The sequence below is a fragment of the Lates calcarifer genome, linkage group LG18 (assembly GCF_001640805.2).
Source record: "Lates calcarifer isolate ASB-BC8 linkage group LG18, TLL_Latcal_v3, whole genome shotgun sequence".
Taxonomy (NCBI): domain Eukaryota; kingdom Metazoa; phylum Chordata; class Actinopteri; family Centropomidae; genus Lates; species Lates calcarifer.
In genome coordinates this window covers 7,353,302-7,367,758 of record NC_066850.1, presented here as the reverse complement: position 1 = coordinate 7,367,758, position 14,457 = coordinate 7,353,302, and the positions used below count along the sequence as shown (strand labels likewise).

Genomic DNA, 14,457 nt, shown 5'->3' with positions numbered 1-14,457 from the left:
AAAAAAAAACACCTCTTGGCTCAGCTTCCAGTTCCTTAGTCATCTTACATATCATATGACACACATTGGGCACTTTTATTCAAAGAGCCATACAGCAAAATGAATGTGTGCATATTCATTTAGGATGGCTACACTGGGAAATCTCTGTAACCTTAGCTGTTTAAAGCTCCATTAATCAATATTTTTTTATATTAACAATGAATCACATGACTACATGTAATGTGAGACTGCTGCAGTGATGAAAAAAAAAAAAAAATTACTGAAGTCTGCAGCTTTACACTGTTTTTTGGGTCTTTTAGTGCAATTGCGCTGTAGCTTGCAAATTTACAGTATGACACATCAACCCCATTCTAAGCATGTTGTGTTACATGTCAATTTACGTCAAACATAGATGTGTGTAGGCTCATCATCTGCTGATAAATTTGTCTGTTTTCCATTTTTTCCACTACCAAGCTTATCAATGCAGGTGGAGGGGGGATAGTTGCCAGAGAAAGGGGGAGAGGAGAGAGAAAGATGCAGGGGGGGAGGAAGATTCCCACCCACCTCTCCATTCACCTTAAAGGTTAGGCTTAATGAGCTGTGGGCTTCGTTTAACAAAAACATTTGAAAGCACGCTGTTGTTTAAAGGAGATATGGCATAAAATGCAGAGACACACACTGAGAGACAAGAGGCTGTTTCTCCATTTAACTGTCAAGTAAATTACATGCCAGTATGATGCAAAACAACAAGAATGCTAATTACTGTGGCTGTGTATCCAACAGCTGTGTTTAAATTAACCTGTGAAATAGAAATCTATAATTTATATAGTGTGTATACAGTGTGATCCTACAACCGTACAGTGCCACAGTATTCTAACAAGCATAACTGATGACAGTCTAATCAACTCAGCACAGCAGCACGCCACAGAGAACCACCGCTATGTTGAGTTCAAGTGATTTCAAGTGTTGGCTTGTATGATGTTGCAGTTCTTGCTTCAGCAGATGTTTCTGCATGACAGTAAATTCTGCCTATAGGTGCTGCTAATGTGACTCACAGGCTTGACTCATGAGCACTAAAACAAACCACAATAGTCAGGTTGTCATGGTCTGCACTGCTTAGGGCAGCATGGGTTGGCGCCCGTATCCTTTGTGACACCCTCCCCCTTCCCCCTACCCCTCCATTCATCTCGACTCCCCTGTTGGACTCCTCTTTCTGTCTCCGTCATCTCTCTCGTCTCTTCTCTCCTCTGTTTTGGGCCTCCACTCCTCCAGCCCACATTATCTCTCTGTGAGTATGTTTCACAGCTCTCTCTCTATCTTTTGTAAGGTACTGTATATACTACTTGTTTTTCTGCCTAGATCATGTGCTCTTGCTGATTTCACATCTCACTATTCAATTGTAAATTACTAAAAAGGGGCAGTCTATGACTAAGACTCTGTGTTTCTCACAATCTGTCAGTCCAACCTATGCCTTCCAGCTGCTCTCACTATTTTTCTGTATACTCCAATAAAGATGAAAGCCACTACTTTAAACATGGGGGGGGGGGGGAGAGCTAATCCACTTGCCTCTCAGGTTTTTTTTAATGCAAGAAAATGATTTTTGGAGGTGTAGCCATTTCCTAATCCTGGCTCTGCTGCTGGCCTCACCTATTGAATATCAATTTTTTAAGGAGAAAGTCAGAGTCAGACACTCCATCCACAAAGCCAACTTGCTTTTTCAACCCAAATCAGTGTCTCCTGTCATTGTAGTAAAGCGTTTGTTGAGGGGTGGGCGGGTGGGCAGGGAGGTGAGTGAGAGCAGTAACAGTCAGGATGTAAATACAACAGCCTGTGCTAACTAGATGAGGCCAAGTGTCTGTGTGCCCGCCTGTCCTTGCCTCTCTGTGCTGGCAACCATGACATCTTGGCTTTTTTCCCCCTCTTGGCACCAAAGGCTCGGTGGCTAAAACGAGGCCCTTTGCTAAGCATGCAAGCACCAGTAAATTAGAAAGGGGATAATTGGAAATCATTCTGGAGTGGAGCTGCATGGGGAGTTGTATAAAAAGGAAAAGAAAAGACAGTTTGCACTGCCTGAGGACAGTTCATTTCAATCATAGCAATTTCTAAAACAATAGCCAACCACTTGTCATAGTTTGAAAAAGGTCCTGGACCTGGCAAAACATTCTCTAATTCTAATTCTACTCTAATTCATGTAACAGCATTTACATGGCCAAATTATTTAAACTGTCTCTTCAACAGACAGACACATTGTTTTCCAAAGCACTGCACATACATACATGCACACTTAATGTCTAAAAATACTGTCCATTTCAAGCCAAGGTGGCCATGTGGGGGACTCTGTGGGTTGCCTGGGGGCAACAGAAAGACCCTTTTAAAAGGGAGGAAATATGAAAGAGAGAACACAAAAGAGCTATAAAAGAGACTTGGGAGCGAGAGGGAGAGACAGGGAGAGAGAGAGAGCTGCCCTGCAGTCGCTTGTGTTCTCCCCTTTGTGGCTCTCTTTTGTGGCTATGACTATTTTTGTACACTTCAGCCTCCTGGGCAAGTGATGGGAGAGCTGTGAGGCAACTAGACTGTATGGAGCAGATACAGACCAACCTGAGTTATATCTGAACAGGGGTCAAACTACAGTAAACAACAGATTCCTATAACAACTAGGTCGTATACACAAAATGCACCAGGCTGAGGTTGAGATTGGGCCTTTACTGTACGTGTGTGTATGACAGGTGGATAACACTGAAGGCTGTAAGCATACTCTATATGTACATGTGTGACCAGCGAGCCTTTATCTGCCAGTGCAGACTCCTGAGGGTTCAGACTGTGGGAGGAGGCGTGGGTACAACCACAGAATAACAATGAGGACGGAGGGCACAGGAAACACCACGCAGTGAGTGTGTATAAGCATATCAGGCCTCAGAGACTGATGATGCGCAGGGCATACCAACAAACACAAGTATGCACAAACACACACAGGCAGTAACACTTGGTTTAGTCACTAGCTTAGATTCACTCACTCGTTCCACCTATCCTTAACTGGATAACAGGGACATGCCTAAACCAAATCATAAGCATGATTCCAACATTACTAAACTTTATTAAAAAAAAAAAAAAGTTCTAAAATAATACTTTGTGGGGACTAGTTTGTTTTATCCCCATATGGAAGGCAAATCCCCTTCCTTCCAGTGTCGCAGAGAAGTTTAGTCTAGCATAGCAAGAGAAAATGCTAGCCCTGTTCTATCACATGTAGATATTCAAAACATCCAAAGCTGCCTCATTTACACAGGTATAAAATTTATTTAATCTTTCATTGGTTAAAACATGTAAGGAAATACTTTCACACAGGACACCCGTTTGTTCCCTGTTTGAAACAGTCATCAATATTTCTTTCAAGCACGACCATTCCACAATATTAACTGCATGCTTATTACCGTAACCATGACAATGAAGGTCTTCTAAGGTTAATCCAGGTTGGAGGACTTGTTGCTATTGCACTTTTTTTTGGTTTTCACTTTGTACTGAGCCTGGTTAGCATTTTTTCTCTTTTACTAGTCTTTGAAGTAAAACAAATCCTTGAGATGAAAGTGGCGTCAGTCTTTTAACCTGAATGTCAGTTTGACAGCAGATAACCTACTTTCCAAAATCTTGGACCATCACTTTACAGCTGGTAAAACACTACACTCCATTTTTAAGTCTTTGCAATGTAAATTCATCTAACCAAAATAATGAAAAGTTTGGAGCAAAGCATTTCAGTTTCTAAGATTCTCCCTTACCCACAGCCTTGCAGTGTTTAATAATTAAAGCCTGGGAGACCATTTGATATATTACAGCAAAGGACAATCTCTGGTGGGTAAAATACCTTGTCAGCTGTATAGTCACAGTAATGTAACACTAAATAAAAAGGCAAGTAAAGAGTAAATATCAAGTCAAACATTATTACCCCCCCCCCAATATTTTTTTATTTGACTTTTGACTTGGCTACATCACTGTATTATTGGATCGCATGCTCTAGGCTATTATTATGAACCAAAAATTGTTATTAAGTGGCTGTGGCTGAATAGTTTTTAGAGTTTGGTGACAAAGATAAGATCTTCTTGGTTATCCTTGGTCTAGGTGATACAGGATGTAGCTCACAGCTCCTCTCTTATCAGTATTCTTTGATTTTGGCTTGTTAGCAAAGCAGTGCCTCTACCATTTTACGTAAGACTTCTCCGGCGAGCACACTCATTACCGATAAGGGCGACATGACATGGAGCCTGAGCTACAGTAACATCGGCACTAGACACAGACACACATTTACAGGCTTCCTTACATCAAAGTGAGGAGTGACAGTGAGAAAAGTAGAGGGGTAGCACCACTAAGGGAGAGTCTGACAGAGAAAATACTGTGGATAAGCACCAAAAATTCACAGGCATTAAGTGAGTTTCCCCCTATTCTTCTAAAGTTAGGAAAAAGATTAAAGGATACAGAGAAAGAGGACATAAAACATGGGGAAATTATATAAATATTCTGAGAACAGGTGACAAAAAAAGCAACAGGGGAAAAAGATGGAAAGGAAGGAAGAAAGAGAGAAAGAAACCATTAAGGTGAGTGCTGTTCCTTCTGGGGTGCCTATTTTCACGACTCGTATTGATGGGGATTAAGCACAGACACCTGAGTCTAGGATCAAGCCTCGATAGGAATGACAGGCTTCCTGTTGCCCTTTAAATCCTTTTAGGAAACAGAGATTACGCCTACACATGCACACGTGTTGACGCACACAGCATGCATGCACTCTCGCCCCTCAGTATTTCAACAGAAAGGCACAGAAATTGAGTTGATAGACCCTAAAAAGTCTAAATTCTCACATGTATGCAGACATATTGCAGTAATGAAAAGTCATTCGCACAAGCAACACACCTACAGTATGCAAGCTCACACCAGCCTGCCCACTGTTCCCAGTCTACATTATGCTCAATAGCTCTAACAATCTTGCAAATAAAACATACTGCTCAGTACACACTTACACATACACACACTCTGACCCACTCACATGCGTCAGCAAATGAACCCTTGCTGACAGCCGACATTATGACAGCGAATGACACAGAAGCGAGGCACAGCATGTAGGGGGTAGATGACTCAACCAAGGTGTTGTGTATGTGTGTGTGTGTCTCCTACAGAATATCCCACAAGGCACTACTTTAACTTGGTCTCCAGTTCAACCAAATCCAATTATTTTCATAGAATTATCAAACATATTTAGTCCTGCATGAGACAGAAATGCTTCATTATTTTTCTACCAACATCTAGCTCCATCATCCTTAAAAACAAAACCAAGCTGACCATTCTGGCTATAAGACAATATGTTGTTAAAAGGAGTAATCTATATCCAATTAGAGCATCAGTGGCTTGGGTGCCCATCTCGCCAGCATAATTACATTTTCCCCTTGCTTGGCCTAAATTAAGTGATTGTGCAGTTCAGCTCCTCATTATCCCAGCAAGCGTGTGCAATTAAGAGCTGCAGAAAAGGACACGAATACCCAAACTTAAAAGAACCTTAGACTTTAATAGCACTGTCACTACTGTAAACAAATGGCAGCCATCTTGTTTTGGAATGCTAACCACAGGGGAGGAGACAATTTAATCATTTAAATTAACAATTTAACAAATACAAGGGCATGGAAGATCAAAGTATGACCTATAAATTGGGAAATCTATTAGTTTATTTGATTTTTAGCAGAAGAGTGAGATGACAAGATTGATACCACTCCAACTCACAGCATGTAGCCTAGCTTAGTCCAAAGATAACAAAATGAATCCACCAAAGTTACCGCTTGAAGCTAAGAAATAGCAGTTTCCTAATGTTTCCAGTCTTTATGCTAACCTAAGCTAACTGGCTGCTAGCCTTATGTTTAACAGAGTGATATGAGAGTGGTGTCAATCTTCTAATCTAATTCTCTGCAAGGAATCAAATGAGTCAATTTCACAAAATGTCAGTCAAAAATATTCCTTCTGATACAAAATGTGTACACTCTCACATTCTTTAGGCTTCATGTCTGACTCATGCTAACAGAGAGTACAGTATATATTTCTTAGAAATCAATATTCTTTCGCCAGATATATTTCTAGAAAATAAAAGTTGATTTCCTACGAGAATACAGCACTTCCCATACATAGTGGTGGTAGAGTTCATTCCCAGGTTAGATCCGGTCGTTACAGAGGGTTCTTCAGAGAGCCAGAAATACACAGCAGATTACTGAAGACACACTTAAACCAGAAGCTAACAAAGTAGTTAACACGTGAAGCCAGGATAGAGCTGCTGACTGACAAACACGTGATTGTGCCCTGAATCACATGACTATGTCAAGATGACATGATCAAACATACTGCTGAAACTGATGTACAGCTTTTATTCATTTATCTATGTGAGGCCTCCAATAAGTCAATGAATGTTTAAGACTGTTAATGAGTGATGCAGGATAATAACCAGGATACTTCACATGGAATAAGTGGGCGTAGTGTATATGAATATGTTTTGCATGCATGCTGAGAAACCACTCAACTGAAGCACTTTTTGGCTTTCGTTCCCGTAATATACTGATCCTACACCATAGAGTACCATCTGTTCTGTGGAACTCAACACACAGTCTTGTGACAGTGCTTCCATATGAGACAACATGCCCCAGTAACAACAGCAAACCAGTCCCCTACACCTCGGGAAACAAGCAGGCCAAGTGTCTGGTTTCCACGTCATTGTTAGGCAAGCAAAGACAATGAATAGACACACTCTCACATACACATACACAAACATTTGCATGTTCATTTACATATTTCATTTACATCTGATTTCAGAGTAACATAAAACTGTCCATGGGATAAAAGTTGTAGCGATCTGTATATAAAGCATAAACCCAAGCACACATACACACACACACACATACTGTAAACACACATACAAACAGTATTCAATTTCAGAGTCAAGTGTCAATTGTTTGAAGTGCTCTTTGACGATGAGACGCCCATTTAAACAACCTAATTTATCTTCACATTTCTGGCCGCCCTTTCCACTGAAGAAAGCTTGATAGTAATGAGACTGGCACTTTATCATGAATGCATCATAATTGACCACATCCATTCATTCAGTGGTCTAACATGTGCAAATGTCTATTTGGGGTAATGTACGTGGTACATTAGTCTGTTGTGATCATGTACCTGCTGACATTTGTATTTTAATATATCTGTTCATTTAACTTTCCTCTGGGGATTAATGAAGTTATCTATCTATCTATATATCTATCTGCCATCCTCATTTCAGATTACTTTGCTAAATGATTGGGAAAAATGCACAGCTGAAAGCTCTGCCACTCCTGATGGTATCTCTACAGTGACCTATTTCAACGAAACATCTAGAGGATGTTTGCGTTCTATTTATATACGACAGAATGCATAAATTACTGCTAGGTGCAGTGTGACAGAAGCACAGGAAGCTACACGGCTTAAGAAAACTGCAACAATAATAAGGTTTCTTACCTCTCCTAAGTGGGGAGTAGGATTGAATCCACACAGATTGCACACTGTCTTCTTGCACTCGGTGCAGAGGCTGTAGTTGGGTGTGTCTGACGATCCAATGTTCAGCTCCACTTTACAGAGAGGGCAGTTTTCCTTAGTTGTTGAGGCTGGGGCTGGTGAAGGTTCAGCTGCTGGGGGCTTTTCTTCCTGCTCCACAGAAATGGTTCTTGGTGGTTTCTTGGATTTGGCAGGTGGGGTGTCAGGAGCAGAGTCCGAATCAGGAGGAGATCCAGGCGGAGAGAAGGGGGAGTCAGGTGGCGAGCCAGGGCCTGAGTCAGGAGGGGAACCTGGTCCGGAGTCAGCAGGGGAGTCTGGTGGTGACCCAGGCGGAGAATCAGCTTCTTTTTCCTCCTCTCCGGTGACGAGATTGGTGGCTGAGCTCAAGAGGGATGATCCAAAGCTGAACATCTGAGAAGCGGCAGCAGGAGATTTCGCGGTTTCCGTCAACCCGCCAAAACCTCCAAACAACTTCCCAGCAACTGACTCCTCCTGTTTTGGCGGAGCCTGTGCTTGAGGCTTCGACGATTCCATTAAACCCCCAAAACCGCCAAACAGTTTCCCTGTAACGGACTCTGCAGCTTGTGAAGCAGCCGCAGGAGGTTTAGCTGCATCTGTCAGGCCTCCCAAACTGATACCTCCTAACCCCCCAAAGAAGCTGGACTCCTGTTTAGCCTTAGCTGGAGACTGTTGGGGAGTGGACTTCTGCTGAATGGGGCGACCTGTCTTGGGGTCAATTTTGGGGGATCCTACTGTGGAGCCCGGGGACAGCGGTCCTGGAGAGGTAGGACCTGGGGATTTCTGCCTAGGTGTGGTTGGTGGTGTCAACCCTTGGTCGGTGGTACTCTGCTGCTTTATCAGAAGCTTGCCAGGCTTGCCAGGTGCCTGTCTCTGGGGCGAGGGTGGGGCCGAACCTTGTTTGGGCTTCGTCATGCCGGGGGGATCCATACCTCCCATCGCTCGCTGCATCTGGCAGTTCAGACACAGCCACTCTTTACCCTGTGCATGAAACAAAAGATGGGTTAGATTCGACTGGAACAAATCTCCACACTGTTGTGAGCACAGACATCAATGGCATGTGTAATTATAGAACATTCACATGCAAGCATAACCAATTACACCCCAAAACAACCTTTTCGTTTTGCATAAAATAAAGACAAATTCAGAGACATGTCCATTAATTAGTGTTTCAAATGATGTTGAATCCCGTTTTCTCCAGTCAAACTGCTTCTATATAGCATGAGAGAATTAAAATCTGGCAAATTACATAAACACTAATCAGTCAAAAAAGGGCACTGGGTATTTATATTCAGACATTGCAGACATTTTTGTATATTTTTCATATTTAATGTCTGTTTCTAATTAAAATACAAGAAAAACATGCTATTTCTATATATGACTGTTTTTATTCAGCAGTAACACAGTGTGTAAGCCAGATGAATATTTTCATCAAACTGTTAGCAGAAAAGAAACTACAATTCATGTGCCAATGCATTTTATTCATCCCTTTATCGGAGGTAGTGTATACGTTTAGACCACGGTAAAATATGCATTTCATTGTCCTTGCTCCAACCACACGGTCTATCTTAACACCTGTTCTTAAAGAAGCCTGGTTACATAATTGTCTTTGTTTAGTGTTGGGATATGGCCTTGGTTTCCAGTGTGTGCAAGCCACAGTGTTTAAATGAGCCAATGTTGACAGTCTGATCACTATCAGGAACAGAACAATGTGTGTATTTTTGTGGGTAGTGGTGCTTATTGCAGTTGAGTTGGTCAATTCAACCAACCTAAAATACATAGTATAGTACTGTGTACTGTAACTGCAAACAGCATCAAAGTTGTAGAGATCTTTTTCAGAATTAAAGAAAGTCCACTCCCGGAATTGATCAGTCTGCTAAAGAACTGACCCTGACTCTAGAGTAACAAATCCCCAGGAGAAGCTCAAGCAGAATGAACCAGTCACTCTGCTCTGCTGTAATCATGGCCCACCAGCGTTTACGGTCCATGTGTGACTGAGTGTCCTCACTGGCTGGCACAGTATCTTCCTGTGGCCATGGCATGAGTCACCTTGATCAACATTCCCTGGGTCCATATGTTCCCTCTGTTCCTCAAATCGTGTGCCACTCTTATGAGATGCACTCCCTCCGCCAGGCTCAGGGAATAGCAATATGCTGCTAGCAGCCTACAGTTGGATTCAACTATACTGTAAAAATGCACATTCTTATTTGGTCTAATTCTGCATGCTGGATTCTTATTGTTTAATCTAACAATTAAAGCATGCTAATCATAATTTCCACTGTTTCCAATTTAGTTTGACCATTTTAACATTTTTGTCTGTACCTGAATCACAGAGCCACTTAATAATATTCATTAAACTAAATACATTTTAATCCTGAATAATATCATAAATTAGTTTTATAGGATGATATTTTTGCAGTGTAATGTGGACAGGGCAAACTGACTAGATAATTTGGTATTTCACACTGAGAAAATCTGATCATGTGTGACCTTTCCCACCCTCTGCCATAAATACCATGGACTATCTCATATGTTTATATTAGATAAATGCCAGTCTTGAATTTTGTATGTTCAGATATTTCTCATTTGGAAAACACTTGCCTCAATGTAACTCATTACAAGACCAGTCACAGTTAAAATAAACAGAGAAAAAAAGAAACTCTCTTACCGCTGAGTCTGGGGGGCTGAACCCACAGAGGCTGCAGACCTGGTTCTTACACTCGGTACAGTTATTGTAATTAGGTGGGTCCTTAGACCCAGTGTTCAGCTGGGTGGTCTTACACAGTGGACAGAGTCCACCTCCAGTCTTTCCAGGCCCCTGCTGACCAGGAGGCCCTCCACTCTGAGCTGGCCCCCCAGGATGAGCCCCAGGACCGGGTGGCCCTTGCTGCTTGGGTCCAGGCTTCCCAGGCCCTTGTTGTGGGGGGCCACCTTTTTGCGGGGGAGGGCCACCTTGTTTGGCACCTGGACCCGGTGGTCCTTGACCTGGTTTAGGACCCTGCTGCCCTGGGGGTCCTTGGCCAGTAGGACCCTGGCCTGATTTGGGCCCCTGGCCTGGCGGCCCCTGACTTTGCCTTGGTCCCTGCCCAGGAGGACCTTGGCCAGGAGGACCCTGACCTGATTTGGGCCCCTGGCCTGGTGGTCCCTGACCTTGCCTGGGTCCCTGCCCAGGGGGTCCTTGCCCTGGTTTTGGCCCCTGCCCAGGGGGGCCCTGACCCTGTTTCTGGGGTCCTCCCTGTTGTGGTCCTTTTGGACCCGGACCTTGCTGAGGGCCCTTCCCTGGTGGCTTTCCTCCCTGCTTGGATTCAGGTGCTGCAGATTCATCTCCTTCCTCCTCATCCCCAAATAGTCCAAACTTGGGGATGTTGACAGAATCACCCATGGAGGATATGGAGGAGGAGACAGAGGAAGTCATAGACGACACAGCGCTGAGGGGGTTGGCCCCGCTGAGGAAGCTGGAGCCAAACATGCCGGATGACTTGGTCTCAGGGTCTTTAGGCTCCTGCCGGAATCTGGATTCAAAAAGGCTGAGGGACGAAGGGCTGCGGCCCGGTGCAGGCTTGCCAGGTGGACCCTGGTTGAAGGCGTCTACAGTTCGGCTCTTACTGAGACCAGTTGGGCCCCTGGAGGCCCCTACCTGCTGGGATCGCTGCTGGGCATCAGACTCTGAAGGTCTGAAAGAGAGAAAGAGAACAAAGAGAAAGTTTTTGTTAACACTGCTGTTATTGCTATTGTTCATTTGTGTTTACTTTGGCAATGTGAGAAAATCTTATCAGCCAAGTCCACAGCAACTCTCAGCTGAACCGGCGCCAAAATAAAAACAACAGATCTAACTTTAAAATCTGGGTACCTCTGAAGTGTTCTTCAGCTCCTTCAGCTACTTTATCTCTTTATTTGCTATGGTAATTTGCTAGGTGGTGTTCAGCTGAAATGAAAACCATAAAGACAACAAGAAACTATTCTGCTGAATTATTCACTTTTGATGTGGATTTATAGACTCAGATCAAACACACTGAATCATATTTTCCAAATTACACTAAATATAAATTGACATGTACAAAGTAAATGACAAAAACATCAAATGTGCTTAGTGCCTGCACAGAACTGTCAACAATTACACAGACTGCAAACTACTGCTGAAAGAAAATTGTCTCTATTTTCTAAAGTCTATTATGTTGCAATATTCTGAATAGATGAAGATGGGGATTTGGACAATTATCATCCACTTTGTTTTTTATTTGTCCGCCTAGAGTGTTATTAATGCTTTCAATCTATTTTCCACTTTTCATCTCAAACAATATTGCTCAGGGTATTCGCTAACTCCCTAACACTGCCTCCATGTTAACATCACAGTGCTAATAATACAAGTTTAGACCATGGCACTATCTCTCCAGCCCTTTCAACAGTCGTCGAAGCCCTTTCAACACATCAGTGAACACAAAATGTGTGGCTAGCAGCCCCCCCGAGGGCAAAGCTGACAGGAAAGTGACTGCCACTGAATGACATGGAGTGAAGATCACTGAGATAGAGAAGGAAATGTGCAGCTCCATGGGGGTAAGCTGAGACGTCTTTGTTAGCGCAGGCAACATACACAACCTACACACATTGTCAGGCATGAGCATGAGAGTCAACAAGACCCTTAGAGACATGCATCAGTAGACTAATGGTCTGATTGGATGTTGTTTTGTTATTGTATGATGATAGATGTGTTGGTTTCTCAGGCTGCTGTTTGAAAAGTCCCTGATGCTTCTGCTGTTATGTCTGGGCTAAATTACCTACCCGGGCAATAAAGTTTAATATTGTAATGAATACAGCATCTGATTTTTTTTTTTTTTTACAACGAGCATTGAGTATTACATGACTTTACAGGGGTAAGAGCCCAGCATGCATTATGAGCAGTATTGTTGCAATGAACTGCTGTTGGCCAATCCACTGCAGAGAGTGGATTTCAGCACCACGGACAGCAACCAGACTCCCATCCAGACGTCCTCGTCCACACTTAACAGCAGAATATGACATCCCCGACTTTTAAATAAAACAACCACAAAGCAGGAGGAGGGAAGTCTATGAGTGATGACATTAACGCGGCTGTTCTATTTATAGTCATATTAATATTGATGCACCCCTCCCCCCACCCCCCATCTCTAACTCGGATATAAATAACAATTCTCCCTCAGTTGGAGCCAATTAGCAGCAACGCACATCATGCCAATCTAACTGATATCGAGGAATCTTTCACAAATGTGTAAATAAAATGGTAAATATAAAGCATAACGGGGCTGGCAGCGCATTGTTTTCATTGGCAGCTTTCCACTAACCCCCTCCACAACACAGCATATTCTCCACACAACCGATCCAATTTAGCGAAATTCAAGGGGAGACTGGTCTAACTGGCGATATTAAAGAGAGGATACACAGCTGATAAAGGTTTGTTTTTACAGTGTGTCAAGGCGTCGGCGTTCTGATGGAAGAGAAGAAAAAAAAACACTGGGCACGACAGATTTTCTTACCCAGCAGGCATTTCGAAAATTTCGCACAAATACTGGAGGTGTGTCTCTTACACTCTGATCTCACACTGAGACGCAAACCGCGGACTCAAACAACTCAAACCGATTCAGACTCGTTTTTTTTTTTAAAAAAAAAAAAAAAAAAAAGACGTGACATCTTAGAGAATGACGAGTGGTGGAAGCGAGGCTTGTGCATCCGTGTGAAAACAGCAGATACACAATATTCGAAGCGGCTGATTATCAAGAGAACGTGCAAAGCAAATATTAGAGCCGCGGTGTGTTTGATGAGAAGGACAGCAGTCTTTCTCAGCCATGTCAGATGTTAATGATAATCCACTACAAAGAGATTTAAGAATGGAGTTAATTCTTGATGCGGTTGGGAGGATTTCAAATGGGCGTGAACGGGCTCTCTGCCTCTTTATAGCATCTTAGGCGCTTTCCAAATGATGCTGCACACAACCTCAACACGTCCACTCCTTCCGATCTCACGTCTCATCATTTGGTTAGTGTGTGTGTGTGTGTGTGTGTGTGTGTGTGTGTGTGTGTGTGTGTGTGTGTGTGTGTGTGGTTTTTTGTTTTTTTTAATGCATCAAAAAATGCTGGTTAAAAAGCCCTGCCTTCGTGCAGCTGCTCCGGGCTGCCTGCCCTGCGCCCTTGACATCGCCGCGGCGAGCTGCCTCCTCTCCTCCTCGCTGAGTTCACTCAGGTTGACCGGAGTCCCGTCGGAGACCCGGACGAAGCCGCCCTTCCCGTCAGGTGCCAGCCCCTCCGGTAGCCCAGACGGCGGCCCTTCGCCTCCCTCCAGGCTCGCTTCGTTCCCCATGATCGACCCCTCCCGTTCCCCCGGATTCGGATCAATGCGCGATCCGAGCTTCTTCGCGGTTTTATCTCCAAAGTGCGCAGAGAAGGCGGCGTTCCTCGGTGCGTCGGAGCATCTCAGATGATTTATTCTCAGCGGTTTACTGCCTCTCCCTGTCCTGTCTTTCTATTTCCCTCGTTTCTCCTTGTTTTTCTGTGTCGCGCATATCTGCAGCTGCACACCACAGTTAAGACAGTTTTCCGTTGAGGGGGGGTCTCTGTCTTACTACTGCTCACAGCCACAGAAGGTGGTTTCCGGTATAGTTTAAAAAATAAAATCCTAATTAACGATCATTAGTGTCGGTGTTTACTTCAATGCACTTGCAGCTGACCCTCACAGCATTATGCGGAACCTACAACTAAAAGACAAAATAAAACTCTTAAACTTCCTGAGTCCATTAAACCTCAAATAGAATAGGCCAAATGTCATATAGTCGTCTAGTTAATGAGTGACGAACTAGTTCACTTAAATCAGACTCGTTTTACCCTGCCACACTCCATTTTCACTCATTTAAACCCACATTCTTGAAGGCTTTTATATTGAAGTCAA

At 43.4% G+C, this 14,457-nt stretch overlaps 1 protein-coding gene across 1 annotated transcript in view; it reads right to left on the bottom strand.

The window, feature by feature from the left end:
• The window catches only part of pcloa (piccolo presynaptic cytomatrix protein a), a 55,916-nt gene extending 41,778 nt beyond the window's left edge, over positions 1–14,138 (bottom strand). The window contains exons 1-3 of the mRNA XM_051077675.1: positions 13,667–14,138; positions 10,211–11,216; positions 7,489–8,523 (exon numbers count right to left, since the gene is read on the bottom strand). Of these exons, the coding sequence (XP_050933632.1) occupies positions 7,489–8,523; positions 10,211–11,216; positions 13,667–13,872 (2,247 nt within the window). The 5' untranslated portion in view covers positions 13,873–14,138. The remainder of the gene's footprint in view (positions 1–7,488; positions 8,524–10,210; positions 11,217–13,666) is intronic.
• Positions 14,139–14,457: the final 319 nt, after the last annotated feature.